The 16,570-nt window shown below is 42.0% G+C and overlaps 1 protein-coding gene across 1 annotated transcript in view; it reads right to left on the bottom strand.

The window, feature by feature from the left end:
• LOC134510860 (uncharacterized protein DDB_G0271670-like) overlaps nt 1–15,848 on the bottom strand; it is a 159,320-nt gene extending 143,472 nt beyond the window's left edge. The window contains exons 1-2 of the mRNA XM_063324077.1: nt 15,800–15,848; nt 13,524–13,579 (exon numbers count right to left, since the gene is read on the bottom strand). Of these exons, the coding sequence (XP_063180147.1) occupies nt 13,524–13,579; nt 15,800–15,848 (105 nt within the window). The remainder of the gene's footprint in view (nt 1–13,523; nt 13,580–15,799) is intronic.
• Nucleotides 15,849–16,570: the final 722 nt, after the last annotated feature.

Raw genomic sequence — 16,570 nt, 5'->3', positions numbered from 1 at the left:
TAGAGGACTGCATCAGTGGGTGAATGTGTAAGGACCCCTGTCTTGCACTGCTCCCAAGATAGTGAAGAAGGAAGGTCAGGCAAACACTGGAAATTTTTGATGCTTTCTCCTGTAGTCACACCAAAACATGTCTGCTGTCAGGGTTTTGGGGAAAGTCCAAAACCTGATTATTTCTCCTCGATCTGTCTTTATGATATATGAATAATGCTTATTTGTTGCTAAAACCCTTATTGGTTAAGAGCTGTAGACACAACGAATTGATATTTAAAACTGTTGCTCCATTGAAAAGAAGGATATCTGCAATTATGAACAGGAGCTGCATGTCAACGAGTGGGAGCTCTGATGACTCTCTTATTAAATGAAAATCATGTCCCATTTTAACTCTACTCTTCAGCTTTAAAGGACTGAACAATCAAACTGAATTTTGATCTAAACAACTGAGAATCCCAGCTGAGAGAGTTAAACAAATTCCTCTCAGGCCTTTCTAGACAGGATCAAGGCCATCTTCTGCTATCCTGGTTCTTGAGAGAGGAACATTCATAGCTCTTAGAGATCTTCTTGCTGTGTATGTTTGTATGAGCAAATATATTTTGACATTACAAACAGAAAGGGGAAAGAGAACGATATGACTTGATGTGAAATTCAGGGTTAAGAGGAGGAAGGGAGAGCACTGGTTCAGGAAGTGTTTTTTTTTCTCCTCCAGCAGTCAGTATATCGTAGCTGAAATCAAAACCCTATAGCAAACTCCCTGAAGGAAGCAGCATAATAAATAGGTCTTTAAGGTCCTTTCTGAATTACATGGAATGAATGCCCCTCTCTTTCCCCCTCCCCCCTCCCAAGGTAAAATTAGAAAATGATTCTCCATGTAGAGATATGTGATCCGTGCTAATGGCAGCAAATGAGAATGCCAGCTGCTGTTTCACCCTCTCTCACACCCCTGCCCTGCTCTCACCTCCTCACAGTCACTCTGGCAGTAGTTTCATGCTTTATTTCAGGCTTACTGTTTGAATAATGATAATAATGTCTTGCACTCCTGTAGCGTCTTTCATCTGAGGACTACAAAGGAGTTCTACAAACGTTAGCTCTATAGGGGTTCATTCTACAATGTACTAAAGACGATCACAGAATGGACATATAGTCAGCCATATAATCACACAGTTGATTATTTACTCCTTGCAAATCTATGTCATCTACATCTATATCCATCCCAAAGTAAAAGCGTCATGACTGTCTTTACAAGGTACAATGCATATATGCATGTATAACGCATAGAAAAAATTCAAAGGAAAACTTACTGCAGTGTTCCAAGGAGGAGGAGACCTATTATATTTATTCGCTCCCTCCTAAACTATGAAAAATGGAAAATACTAAGGTATTTGTGCTTCGTTATCTAAGACAGGTTTGTATCAGTTCCATCAGGAAGTTGTATTCTCTCTACAATCTGAATTAAAATTTCTGTGGCCTTGCTGCAAAGTACCAGGTCCAAATAACCCTGAATCCTATGACACAGGAGAGGTTGAATACGCACCCTTGAAGCGAGGTCCTCTGTATTCTTGGAAAGTTTGGGATTCCTGATCTGAGCTATGCAGCTTGTAGTTCCCGTCCAATCTGAACTTTGTGTCATAGGTTTTGGTGTGTTTTCCTGTTATTTTCATGCAGGGTAAGGCTAAATTCTGCCCTTTTTGCCATTGATAAGCAAATTTCACTACTTGCAGTTCCCATAAACAAATACGTGTCTGCTCGTTATCTTAACCTCCCAAAGCTTCAATTTTTTGCTGGAAAATTCCAGAACTGGGCTTTTTCTAATCAATTTTACATCAGCGTAACAGGATCTCTTGTGGTATGCCAGAATTTTAATTTCTCCTGTCTTCGTCTTGGTAGTGAAGGAGCTGAATAGAGATGAGAAGTAGGCTAGCCAGAGGTTTTGAATTCAAATTCAAAAAGCAATTTGAGCTAGAAATAAAATTATATAACCCAACAGTGTATCTTTTTTACAGCTTAGCTATTGAGTCACTTGGTTTTGACCAAGTCACTTAGGTCAGGCTTTTCAAAAGAATGTATGAATTTTGGCTCCCTCCGTGTTTAGTGCCCAATTGAAAACACACTAAACCTAATTTTCCTTGTCACTGTCCCAGATTATTATGTGCCCAACATCCATAACTGGGCACTGTGTTTTGACAAGATCCTGTGCCCACTTAGTCACCTAAATAAAGCCCAGATACGGGGCCTATGATAAGTATCGTGTATTTTGAGTCCTCAGTGAAAAAAAACATAATGTGTTTGAGACAGGCTGTGCCTTTGCTTGTATTATTGAGCTGTATTTTGTTAGGATCATTGGTAAAAGTTTTCTGGAAAAAGCAGACATAAGGAGAACAATAAGCCACTCCTCCTGAAAGATTTGAGAGGTCCTAGGAGACAGAGTCACTGGCCTTGAAGACTGTCATTCAGCCTGGGATTGCAGTTTGACCAGAGGAGTGAATCCCAGATGTGCAGGAGAGCTCGGCATGGCTCAGGGGAGATGCTTTCTCAAGAAATAGCTGATCATTGCCAGGAAGAAGAAAAAACAAGCCAAAGGAGCTTCGGGCTTGCTTGAAGCTTCACCAGGTTGTCCCCTGGAGATGGTAATTTTCTAGACAGGTGGACATGCATGTAGATTATTTGTTACTTTAAAATCTATTTATTTAAAAGTTTAGTTTTTTCTATATACTTTTACTTGTAGGGTGGTGGCTGGGCCACGTTACGCCTGTGATCACACTTAGGCCAGTAGCCACAGGGACTCAGATTTGGTCTGTCCTTACAGAGGGCACGACAGATCCCAGCCTAGGAAAGAAAGCAGTCCTACCCAAGGGGAGGTGCAAACTTGGTATCTGGAGGAAGACAAGGTAAACTGGCAAAAAAGAAAAGGAACAGAACTTCCACTAGCCCGTAACCAAGCAAATCCAACACCAGGTATACGTAGGACATGGTTATGATGAAACATAAAGCTTTTTTAATTGAATAGTCAAAACAGGATTGGTACCTGGAGTTGGTACTATGGACTACATTGGACACTATGAAACAAGGACATTCTAGTGAGATGCTGTCTGTTTTTTGAAAAACTTTTTAATTTGTGGTTCTGCCTTATGAATTGATTCAGTATGTTCCTCCCCCAAAATGTCCCAAAACAAGGCCCAAAAAAGCCCTCCAGAGTTAGCACTAAATCTCTATTGATCCAGCCAGGAAAACCATTTCAGGCTTCTCTTCATTGGATTTGAATCAGCCTAACCTACCTTCTTGGTGTCATGTTGCTTGTGACAGCCCCCAGGCAAAAGGGTCATATTCAAAACAGACAGTTCCTATAGCCATGGCTTAAGCAGAGAACAAACTAAGATCTCTTTCTTTGAAAAGGTCTAGTAGTTCTTTCCAAAAGATAAACAAATTTTCATAGAAAAGACCCACAAAATTCCCATTTGGAAACATGTCTTGCGTCTGTGTGAGAGTTAAAAACACCCGATTGAGATGTCCTCCCACCACCCCTCTCTGAATGTTTGCCTCCAGCCACTTTTGCTTTGTGGACCTGTAGAAAGTTCCCCGTGTAGGTGCAGGCCCCTGTGTAGGCTCATTGAGCCTGGTGGCAGTGGCTTTTTGAACAGCATATTTATATACCATGCAGGTGTTCCTCAGGGGTTGTAATGTCCAGCTTGTCCATGCGTCATACACATCTGTGGCTGTATTGTGCCTTTAGGTTCACTAAATGATGCCCTGGCTGGGGGGACCAGGTACAAAGTAGAAAGGTAGTGTGCACTGGGGTCTGGTCCCTGCACCCAGACAGGCATAAGGTAGGCTGTATTACTTGAGCAGGGAGTTTCGGGAGACTCAGCCGCATAGGTGAAACCTGAGTTAACTTTTGGAGAGCCCTAGGACTCATCCACAAGGGTGGAAGCCATCCCCTACGGGTCTTGCAAAGCAGTTGTTAAAAATCACTGAATTGCACTGAATGACACCAAACACAAGAGTTAGACGTATGGAAGTAAAAGCTGGGTACGGGTGTCTAATGACAGAAGCTAAAGGCAATGAGATTCACTAAAGGACATACTGGTGCAATGCTGGAGGAGAATGCACTTCATGCAGGAGCTGTGAAGTTTCATTTTTCCATTACCTTCAGGAAGGCCCCACAGTCCTTGCTGAAAAGGCACGAGAGCGATGCAAAATATTGTGAGTGGCTGAGCTGTGTGGTAATCAAAGCCACCCTTGATATATCGGGATATATATCTGCAAAATTATTCTGCTCCAAGGTCACACTTCCATCCACAGGACAGTCTCCAGGATGCTGGGGAAGATTACTAAAATGAATCTCCATATCATCACAATGTTCTCGGACCATCACTGGCTTCTCAGTGTTTTTAGAAGTGCCACTACAGGGAGGTTGGGTGACGCCTGCACATAATAGCTGCACAGATGCGTTTAATTACTGTAAATGCCTGAGCAGGCTGGAAGACCTCGCACAGATATGGAAGGTTTGGTACCTAAATCACCTCAAGGTGGCTGCCAGCATCCTCCTTGCGTAAGTAACAGCATTTAATATGGTCACAGACAGAGGTATGCACCTAAGCACACACTTCTCAGGCAAAGTAGTTCTCAGATGCCTTTGCATACTAGCCATGTCCAGCGCAAAATGTATTTCAAGCTATTCATTTCCTTAGCTACTGCTACCCTGTAAATAATGCGATAGCACTGGTATCTTCTAGTATGTTTTCCCTACGGGGGAAACAAAATAGTTTTGACTCAGGGCAAAACGTTTCCCTCAAACATACATGCACAACTGACTTGGATTTCCATGGCACCTTGCCCTGAATGTGTAATTGCATTTGGTTTTGAACAGCTTTGTTTATTTGTGTATTTTGTTAATGTGTTTTGCACCTCAGGCGTGTACTTTACAAATGCAAATTCCTTGGCTTACTGTGGTAATTTACGGCTTTTAAAGGCTAATTTTGGACCATTTTGCAATGGTAAAAAGTGCATGTTTCATGAGATTCCTTGCCAGGGGGGGACCTTCTGTGTCTTCAAAAAGGTGCAGGGTATTCCCACCAGCCAGTGAAATCAGCAGGACTCAGACAGCCAGAGGGAAGCCCAGGAAGCCCTCAGCCTGGCACGCAGGAGAGAAATCAACCGTCCTCCTCCTTATAAATCATTATATTGGAAGAATACCCAGAGGCCCAGGGCAGAGAGCAAAGCACACGGCTCTAGTCACTGTCCAAATAGAGAGAGAGGGGAGGGAGAGGATGATCCTGCCCAAGAGAGACGAGAAGACGGTGGTTTATTTTATATGTTCAAGACCAGGTTGGATGGGGCTTTGAGCAACCTGGTCTAGTGGGAGGTGTCCCTGCCCATGGCAGGGGGGGTTTGAACTAGATGATCTTTAAGGTCCCTTCCAACCCAAACCATTCTAGGTTTCTACAATTCTATTGAGGATGAGCTGAGAAGATTCAGGGAAGGTTTGCAAGCAGGAGTTAGCATTTGTTTTCCCATCACTAGCAAAACCCTGCAATGGGACTGACAGAAAAGGACATACAGGCCTCAGCTTTGGTGTTAACAGCTTAACTCGGGGTTACTGGTGCGTTGTCCTGCAATGGTGCAGGACTGGTGCAATGCAGGAGAATTAACTCCAGGTTGTAGATTGGTAAATAAGGCAAAGAATGGTCTCCAGATTTCTTCAGAGATGTGATATGAAGCCTAAATCAGATCTCTGACTTTCTGTCCTGTTTCTTAAACACGCAGCAATTTTGCAGCCACTATTCAATGGCAGTTCTCACTGGGGAGGGAGCACGCAGACTTCTGGCCTGAAAACCTGCTAGAAGTGCTACACTTGAGGGCATTTGCCCAAGTGTTATACTATAACAAAACTGGGCCCAAGCTTGCTGCGTTGTAAAATGTTTCTTTCTATTTGCATAGCTACTTCTTGAGACAAAAACATTCAATTTTTAATTGTAGGTACTTAAGAAACGGGGATTTTTTGTTTAATAGTTTGTTTAAGAAATAAGAGACGGGAAAAGAAGGGTCGCTTAGTTTTTAAAAGAGCCACTGAGGTTTTAGACCTATTCCAAGCCTTGGGGTTTATTTTCAAAATGAAATCTTTGAGAAAATATCTTCCTAATAAGATTTTAAAATTTGGAAGCCTCCATTCTCTGGAGTTTTTAGGTAACTTGGTTTATTAAGGAATTTTACCACTAATGTTTCTTGGCAATGACTCTGCTGACATATGGAAAGGGCCTTGAGATGACAATGGAGTGTACTGGTTCCCTTTGCAGCTAAGGACCAGAAGGTCAGAGAAAGTGCGTTAGTTGCTTCATTTATGCATTCCCTTTTGTGATGGGAAAGTTGCTTTAAGCCAGCTCTGCTCAGCCCAAAGCCCTGTTTAGACATGAGAGTCATATCTCACTGATCCAGCTACTCCCAGCTTGCATCAGCTTTACCTTACACTGGTGTCTTGTGCTTGTGAAATGAATCGCCGAGGCTCATGCCGTTTTGACAGAGAGCTTAAAGCAGCTCAGCAAGTCAGAGTTAGACTAAGTGCGTCAGGGCACATGGGGTCTGATCTGTTAAACTTCCGGCTGCACAGCTCAGCATAATTGCGTTCTTTCTCTTTACAAGCCGCTAGATTCCTAGAATGGGTTGCTTACGTGTACTTTTTTCTCCCTATCTAACTAATAAGATTTTTCAAGGCTCAAAAGCCACACAGCCTTGAATGAAATCCTTTCTTGGTTGCTTAAGAAAGGTATGTCTGGATTTTCCGCAGTGAATGTCGGTAGCTGTCACATTAACCTCTGAAGCTGTTGTCAGCGTTCCCGGTTTATTCTAGAGGAGGGCAGAGAAAAATAATGCTTTGCCCTTATAAGAACAACACTCGTTTGAAGATGGAGTGAAACATTAAAATTACAACTGATGATATTTGTAAGGCTTGGAGGCTTTTTCACCTCAGAGGGCCTCTCAGCTGATACCATCTTTGTTTCACCTGGAGGAAAATGAAAGGCAAGGAGACGCAATTCTGCAAATCACTGATGAGTGCACAGCACCGTGGTATGAATCTGACCTCTCAAAGCTGGCACCCAACCCAGGTCACTGCCTTGCAGCCATGCTCGAGGCATGGGGCTGCGCTTCCCCCCTTTCACGGCCCGCAGAATGGTTGTGTTTCATTTCCTCCCATTTGGGGTTGAGCACACAAACAGAAATAATCTGCGAGATTGTACAGTAAGGCTTCGGTCCTCCCTGGAGATCTGTAGTGATGCTGTAGAGGCAGTGCTTCTGAGAAAAGGGAGCAGCAGTCTCCACGCTTGCTACGTTTCCCCAGCCCTCTAAGCCTCGGTGACATAGGTGAATAAAATATGAAATGTTAAGTGATAAACTTTTAAGGTTGCATCGTTCCTGCAGGAGACCCATCGCATGTTGCCAGTGGCATTCCATATCCAGCAGAAATTTATTTCTAATAGTTAGGGTTTATTCCTACATGTAAAAGCAAATGCTGATCTTGATGATGTGGGAGCTGAATGCCACCGGAGGAGTAAGGAGCTGTAATAGTAGCTAATACTGAAGAGGTAGATTTTTCTTTAAATGTCAATGCAAAACTGTTCCTTTCCCTTTTTTTTTTTTCTTTCTTCTTCTATTGGAAACTACTAGAAGAAACTAAATAGGTATGCGTCCTTAAATATGGATGAAATGGAAGTGAAAACAGTTGCAGAAGCTGGCCTAGGACCTGGTTGCCCACATGCCTTATGAAGTTCAGTATATCCAGAATCATGTCTCGTGAAGATTCAAGCGTATCTGTCATAGTACAGTTTGTGGATCTGCAGAATAATAAACTCAGAGATAACAAGCCACCTTTATCCCAGCTTTGAACAGGAGCAGTAGATGCTGACAGTGTTGACCAGCCCCTGATGCTTATCCAGACTTCTTAAATTTCTAGCTTTACTCCCATTCAGCCTTCCAAAGGGGATCATCGTAAAGCCACACTGCTGAGATTTACCTTGCAAACTCTGCTTAAGACTGAGAATTGGACATATACACAGCCTACTGAAATAACTCTAGTGGTCTTCAAAGGCAAAAAGATCTACAAAATTCAATGTTAAGGCACAAACTCTGTCTTTAACCCCATCCTTCAGACCCTATGCTTTCTGCTTCTGGTAGGTGACATCTGTAGTGACTTTGAGGATCCCTGATAATGTGGGAGGTGTTTGTTAACTCTTTTCACCCGGGCTGAGCTTGCTGATAAAGGACACGTGGTAGTCTCTACTGTGAAAAAGTTAATGTCAAAAATTCAGGGCAATAATCTTATATGCAGTAGAGGTTTCTATTCATTTTGATTTCCTGTTTGTTGAAGGGTGAAGGAGTAGAGAGACTAATTTGGCTTTTCCCTAATATTTAATATTTAAAAATTGGGGTTTGGTTGGGTTTTTTGGCCAAAAATAATAGCATGGAATCTTTTTTGAAAAAGTATTTAATCAGAATACTGACACCATTGTAATTTATTTTTTTTCTTCTGTAACAAAATTGTATTTTACCAATTTTTTTGTAAGTGAAATAACAGCGTAGGCATGATGTAATAATTTATCATGTAGAAGACTTTGGAAGCAATTTCCGTTCAAGGATATTGTCCTGTTTTAAACTGTGTGGTATCTGCTTCGCATACTCAAGCCAGGAGGCATGACTTTCCCTCTCTCCTCCTCCCCAGTGTGCTGAGGGTAGATGTTCAGCTGTGGTGTACACGCTCAGTAAGGGATGGGTTGTTCTGAATATGCCTGGGTCGTTTCACATAGACCAAGAATCTATTACAGTCTCCCTTTGCATGCTTTGCGTCGTCGTTACTCAGTAGATCATGAATCTCCAGGCTATACAGCTCAGTGCTGGGAAAGCCCTAACATTTCTAACCCGTATCTCCGCCAATGCCGAGTGTTCCTGCTGTGCTTTTACCTCCCTTTTACAGTCCACAACATCTCAGTTATTGGCATCTTTGCTCTGGTGGCCATTCCACAGCCTAACATATCCCACGGTCAGGGAACTACCCCGTAACTTTTATCTCATGGTTTTTTTGCAACATTTCTTTGTCTTCTGTGGTACAGCCCCGTGCTCTCTGCTGTCTCGTCTCAGCTTGCTGTTTGCATCCTGCAGATAGCTGTGCTCTCTCCCTTCATGCAGTCTGTGCCTCCGCACTCCTTGCTCAGTCAGGATGTGCTGTTAGCAACTGGTCTTTCTTTCCGCGGTAGTTTTGCTGCCCTTCTCAGAATTCATTCCAGTTAGTTAGTCTTTCAGGTAAAGACATGCCCAGAAATTAAGGCTACATTCCAGCGGCTGAAATGAAGCTTCTGGTGACTCAACCCAAAATGGCTTTGATCTGTTTCACTACTGTATTACTCTTTACTGCATATCCAATTTGCTGCACACTATTACTATTAAATCTCTGTTGACGTTACCACTTTCCAGGTTTCTCCCTCCCATTGTGTGACTATTTCCCATCTGGGCTTTTCTCATGTGGGAAATATTCACACAAATTCAAGACTTCAGCAGAGCTTCCCAGCTGCATTAGGCATTTCACCAATAAATCACTGTTTCCTGTGGCAGAAAACTGACTGAAATGGCCTTTCAGATCCCACATGCAGTGATAGCTCACCCTTCCCTATTCCCTTACTCCCAAATCCTGTGTAATATCACAAGCAAAGTTTTAAACAGAAAATTGAACCAGGCAGGATTTCAGGGAGGATTCAAAGTTGCAGTGCTAACAGTTGGCGAGGATCCACACGCTACCTCTGAAAGACATTAAAAAACTAACTGCAAAAACAACACTGAGTTTATTTTTGCTGTGTTAACCCAAGGTTATGACCTACTGTGCAGCCACCAGGATCATTTCCCTGTTCTTTAAGTTTTGGCTAAGTTGGTGCTGTAATTTAGTGTTGTTTAGATGTGGTGGAGTTGATTTAGACACCTGGCCGCCCTGCAGTGTAACTGCAAGTGATATGGGCTGTTCAGGAGGGACAGCCTCTTCCCAGTGCAGTGCAAGGCCAGGACCCTTCAGAAAACAGAGCAATTCCCATAGGAGCATCGTCAGTGTGCTTTCAGCCCTGATGATGAAGAGAGAATATGTCGTCCAGAGTCTGTCTTTGTCACCAGTGAGGATGTGAAAGTGGCCAAGGTGGTTCAGACCCCTGGACCAGCTAGTCCAGTGCTCTGTTCCCGGTAGCGCCCCTAAGAAGGCAAGGGTGAGAGCAGGGCAAACATATTGTGATAATTTCTGCTTTCAGCCTCCAACTATTTTCAGCTCAGGGGATTTCCTGGCCCTGGTGAAGTTTGTCTGTTTTGTAACCCAGGGGATTTCTGTTTCAAGCACTTGTCTAGTATCCCCTCAAGCTTATGTAAAATCTTTGCGTCCACGTAGCTCTTCGGTAAAAGCTCTACGGGCTCTCTAATTGCTGGGTGAAAAAACACTTCTCCATGTGGCAAACCCAGCTCCATATAACTTAGTCTGGTCACTCTGGTCCTTACACTGGGAGAGGGAGTGAGCAGTCATTCGCAATCCAGCCACTCCTTGCTACTCCGGATTTTATAGACCTTCATCATACCCTCACCAAGTCCAGGCAGAAGAGTCCAAGAATACTCAACGATTCCTCATATGAAAACCATTTCACACCTTTCATCATTCCTGTTTCCTTTCTTTGAGTCCCTCTTCCAGTTCAAGTTTGGTAAGTATTGAAGGTAGAGGGGAATGAAGGAATTGTACAGTGGCACAAATGATGTTCCCCTATTTTGGTTTTTATTAATTTTCCAGACTTTCACTGAGTGGAATTGCCTTTGGATTGGGCATGCAGAGCCTTTTGGTTCTGCATGCTGATAACATGCAACAGCCTGTGTTGCGGGAGAAAAAAGAATTTACTGTCTGGTCACTGCTAGAATTAAGTTTATTAGCAATAGATCAGATCTAAGATGGAAGATTACTAACACAATTCAGACCAGTTCCTGGATTTCTTAGCTCAGGAATAGCTGTAAATTAAGCGGTGCCAAGGCTTGAGCACTGGAGCTCAGTCGCTGGCACCGTTGTTACTGTGCTCCTGGGTATGGTTTTGGCCTGCACCAACCTGTCCTCTCCCAAACAACTCCTGAGCATGCTTCAAAAATTAGCATGGGCCAGGGATGGTTCCCAAAGCAGTCTGGCTGAAACTCCGATGCTGCGAGTTCCTTTAACTGTGTTTTAGAGGATGAACGAGATTAATAGTATAAACATGACCAAACCATACCATGGCCAAACGTGGCCAACCAGAGCCAGGAAATGGGTCCTAGGTATATCTAAAAGTTTCCTTGTGGGGATGGAAGGGTGGTGTTCACAGCAGCAAGGGCAGGGTCTAGAACAGGCATGGAAATGGCTAGACCTGACTGTGGGATACTGAACAGTTAATACCAAAGTTGGTCATGCTCTCTGTGTTCAGGGGTAACAATGAACTTCTGTTTCCAGAACTTTCCACTTGTCCACTTTCTTCAAGCAATCCAAATTGGAGATGATTTAATTATTCTAGATGAGATTTATACATTTATTTTACTGGAGGGCATGAAAGATCCATGCCAGGGGCATATGTTGATGTGATTGATTTGGTTGCTAAGCCAGTTTAAGGAAATCCATTTATAACAGGCATAGAAAGCAGTCCAAAGCGTTGGTTGCTTTTGACTATCAAGAAAGCCTATTTATGTACTTTACAAAGGTAAACACAGCTTGGATTTAGAAAAGTGCAAGCCTCCTCCACTTGCCTCAGTGATGTATTCGAAGCATTTCAACTGCTTTAGCTGTTGCCACTGCCAAACTCACTTTGCTGATCTATCCTAAAGTACCTCTTCTCTTTCACTTGCAGGAGCACTGGTAGCATAAAAACAAATTTCCATTTACTTTTTTTACCATCTGGAGAAACAAATAATATATAAGGTAACTATAATGGAAAGTGATGAGGGACAGGAAGTTTCTCATTTATTCCAGTTAATTTACACTGTGCATCAAGAACATTTACATACAGTTAATGCACTGTTGGCATGGGTTCCCCTGTTGTTTGTATCGATCTTTTACGCAGCAGCAGGCAGAAGAGAACATTTGAACAGAAAAAAGAAGTTAGGCAGAGATTCAGGTCTAGTATATAGAACTTCAGGTGCTGGCAGAGACTAAGATAAGTCTTCTGGTGGAGGATTGCATTGGATGTTTTATGAAGAGTTGTTTTTATGGAAACTGGTGAAATAATGACCATATTTATTTATAGATATCAGTTTGGTGACGAGAGGCCAACATTCCCAGTGAATGATTTGCGTTAGTCATCAGTTGTTTATTTTATAGCTATGATGTACAAAGAAGCTAAAAGAATCTTAAAGACCTAAAATCAAGAACTCAGAGAGAAATGCCTAAATTAAGGTTATTGATTTGAAACATGGATAAAATGGAACAATTTGGAAGTGGTGGTGTCAATGTGCACTGGGGAAACAGTAAGAAGTGGACATTTCATCCTCTTGTAAGGTGGTGCTTCCCTTTCTACAGTTTTAAAATGTCAGCCATATAATCCATAAACTCTTCTGTCAGTCTGAGTTTGAAAAATTAGTCCTTTTATGTTAATATTTTAATGATGAAATCTGGAGACTATTGAATGTTGACTGTACCTGAAATTCATGTTGACTCTACTTGAAACAAGTGCTGCACAGTTTTCTCTTACCTTTAGACTCTAGACCCTTGCCAAAACCCCGAATCCCTCAAATCATCAAGTCCTTTTGGTTCTCCCTTCATCTTTTTCACTCACCCCCAGTAAACTGCAGGTTGTATCTGTATTCCCCAGACACATCCCTGACTGCACAGACCAGAAATTCCTGGGGATGCTTTTACGAGTTACAGAGTGCTTTGGCTGACTAAGACTGGTCACGCTGTGATTTTCCTGATCCATCCTGTTCTGGGGCTTTTGTTTTCTGTGTTCGGCCTGCTGCTCTGAGCAACGCCTATCTCCTCCTGATGTTTACCAAGTTATTACAGATAACTGAAATCAGCCATCCCCAGTTCTCCTTTTCTGAAAGTCACCAGTGATTGTACAGTGTCCTCAGCATCCCTGGCAGCATACATATGTAATATCTCCTCTGAGGCCTTCCAGGACCAGGAAGAAAATGAAGTCACAAAAATTTGTGAAAGAAATTTGTTTCTGGGGAAAAAAACCCATGTAGTAGTTTCATTCGGTGACGTGTGAAGCATCATATTCCCTAAGAAAGAACTCGTGTATGTAAAGGCTTTCACCTGCAGAAGGCTGGATTTGGAGCCTGCAAGGGTGGGGACACCTTATGCTTGACTATGTGGCAGGACTAGGAATGACATACACATCAAGGAGTCCACGACACAAACCCATCTTCTTGCCTGTAAGGGAAAAAGAAGAAAAGAAAAAAAATAGCTTGATTGTTTTATCTGGGGAAAAAAAAAGAGAGATTATGTGGTGCATGAAGAAACTTATTTGGAGGAACACTTGACCTTGTGAAGATGAAAGCAGACCCACCTTCTGCTGAAGCTTTGTATCATTTTGGCTTTCAGATCTCATATTGCTGTGAAAGTCTAAGGCACAGGAGTTAGCCAGAGGAGAGGTACTCTCATACCCTTCAGTGGAGAGCCAGGCCCAGCACATGGACCACCAGTGAATGGCAGTGTGAAGCAGACAGGTTGCGACATAGCCCCCGCTTAGAAGTTGTGCAAAGCCCTGCTCTGCTTATATTGCCATGGCAGGACCTAAATCATATGGATACGGCTGGTGCTTTTCCATCCATCTCTTGGATGATTTCTAGTGATGGGGTACCTTGACATGCTACACTCAGCAACGTGCCTGAGCAGGTAAATGGTAGTTTAAGGGCCAATATATTTGAACTGTCATAGGAGTGAAGTTCTTTGTTCTTTCCTTTCCATTCTTTCTGTTTCATCATCTGTGAGCTCCGTGGAAGCAAAATGGGCTCCGAAAAGTAAAGTTATCTTCATTTGCACGGAGTTTTTTAGCTGTAAGGTGTAGCATATCTAGCCTTATGCATTTAAAAATGATACTTGAAGGCTTAAAAATGAATGCAATTAACTTTTTTTAAAATAATGTTTTTTAAAGTAGTACCTTTTTAAGTACCTTTTATTTTCTGTCCTTTTTTTTTTTTCAGGCCTTAAGTTCACGTTTTCAGGCTTGTCTCTGCAGGCACTAAACCTACTTTTTCTTTTAATGAAAGCTGAGATTTTCACAACTCCAGAACCTGGAGCTCTGAGCAAAACAAACATTAATTACAATTATGAGAACTGGCAGTACTGAGAAGGAAAAGTCTTCAAAATACCTTCTTGTTTCTACTAGCAAATTATTTCTTGATGGATTCAGCTAAAACTAGCCACTCTTCACCTAGATGATCATTTAAGTTATACCAAGGCAGCTGTAGGAGTTGCAGAGGGTAGCCGATGGTGAGATGTGGACATTGGCACTGTTTCTGTCTTGGTGCCTGTTCCGTTTCCCCATGACCAGGCACAGCCTCAAGAGCACAACCCGTGACTGGGGTTGGGCAGAGGGGGAAGAGAGCTTTGAGATGTTTTAGAAAAGAGCAATTCTGGTCTGTAAGAACTTATCCTGATACTTTCTGAAATCTGGTCCATACTTTCATCCACTTAAAAAAGAATATTCCTATCAAGCCAGCAGATACCTTAGAAAGTTTTGGAAAGAAAAACATATATGTCCTTCTTCAGTGGATGTTGCTTTTTCTGATTTTTGTCCTGCAGATATATTTATATACTGCAGTGCAGATGCAAACCACCCTTGGGCTAAATACTGGGCATGCATATAACAAGTACATACTCTGAGTATATGTCTGTGGAAAAAAGGTGGTTACCCACTAGAACAGAGACCTGTCACCCGTTTCCTTAGTTTTCTAGAAACCCTTACTTGTGCTCTTATGGAAGTCACAGAAATTGTTATCGAATTATGTATCTGTGACCTTCTACAGTTGTCTGTAATATATGAAGAAATCAGAAGGAGAAAAGATCTTGTTTTAAAATCTAGGCTTATTTAAATATAGTTTTCATCCAGCCCAGAATACTTGAAGAATTTGTTTGCAAAGTTAATTCTAATATTTTATCCACATTCAGAGGTGCAACAGTTCAGTGGAGATTAGTCTTTTCAGAGACATGATTATTGATAAAAACCTGTATCCTGCACTACAGCTGTTATTTATGATTGACACAATTAGAGGTTTTTCTCTTAACAAATAAAGAGTATAATAAATTTGTAAGATCCTCAATGTAGCCTCTGCAAATTTCTCTAGGGGGATATTCCACCCCACAGAAACAATCCTTCATTGTGTGTTTATGCAGGGTTTATGTCTCTGAAATTAATTGAGTCACAGGTGGTAACTGTGATTATCAGTCAGTATCCTATTTATCTCTTACAGTGGTACTAATGTTCCTACCAGTCTAAGATGTTTTCCTTTTAGTTTCAGAGGCAGCAAGTACAGGACTATGAACTGTGTACATCAAAAATATGCATATATGCATTTATATACACAAACATACACCTTTATATGTGTGTGTATACACACATATATTAAAATATACGTAATATGTATATCAAAAGTTTTTCAGAGTTTCTCTTATAAAGCTTGAATAAGTTGGTGGCTCTGACTGGCTTTTCTGGAGTCTTCCCAAGGCTAAAGCATGTGTGGAAAGTCCCAGGATTGCCAATCTAAAAATGTAAGTTAACCTCATCTTCCTTCGTGCACCCATATGTGCAGATTCACCCCCCAACCCATGAACGCCACTTACTTTTGCAGTTGCGGTCCTCGTCGAGCGGGTGCCATTCCCGCTCCGGCATGGAGCCCTCGGTGCACATTCCTCCAGAGACACAAAGTTCCAAACCTTTTTTAGAAAGACCCGGCTTGTAATTCTTCCAGCTGTAAATACACGATAGATGGATACCAGGCACCTGTTGCCTAATTCCTTGCCAAGGTTTTCAATTTTAAATTGCATTAGATGCTTGTTCTGGGGAATCTTTGTAACTTATTAGCTGTCGAATGTGTGGGAAAGTACCGGCCATGTATGGGAATGGCAGAAAACTGCTTTCTGAGGTGTCACAGAAAAGCAATAGCCACACACTTACAGTATAAATATGAAACACCATCTGGTCTTAATTACTGTTGAGGAACGTACGTATATCATGCATGGAAATTATATCCATCAAAGGAAATTCCTCTCAGTTATATACGAATGTAATTCAACTGAATCCAAGGGGTTTACTCCAGAGTCACCTTGCTCTAAGAGTAGAGCTTGGTCCATGCATTAACTGCTATGATCCTGTGTAAGGAAGAATATAGTGAAAATACATGGCATACACTTAAACTGGCCATTGCCGAGCTTATACCTCAGCAGAAAAACATATGAGACAAGGACAAGCACATCAGGGGCCTACTTCAGTAATATTTAACTGTCTGAAATGATTGCTTTAACTGTTAGGAAGAGTTATTAATATTTATTGTTTGCATTTTAGTCGTGTCTGTAGGTCTCAGCTGAGAAAGATAACTATGAGATGTAAATCCC

The sequence above is a fragment of the Chroicocephalus ridibundus genome, chromosome 2, assembly GCF_963924245.1.
Source record: "Chroicocephalus ridibundus chromosome 2, bChrRid1.1, whole genome shotgun sequence".
Taxonomy (NCBI): Eukaryota; Metazoa; Chordata; class Aves; order Charadriiformes; family Laridae; genus Chroicocephalus; species Chroicocephalus ridibundus.
The sequence above is the reverse complement of the archived record's forward strand: the minus strand, read 5'-3'. Positions and strand labels throughout refer to the sequence as shown.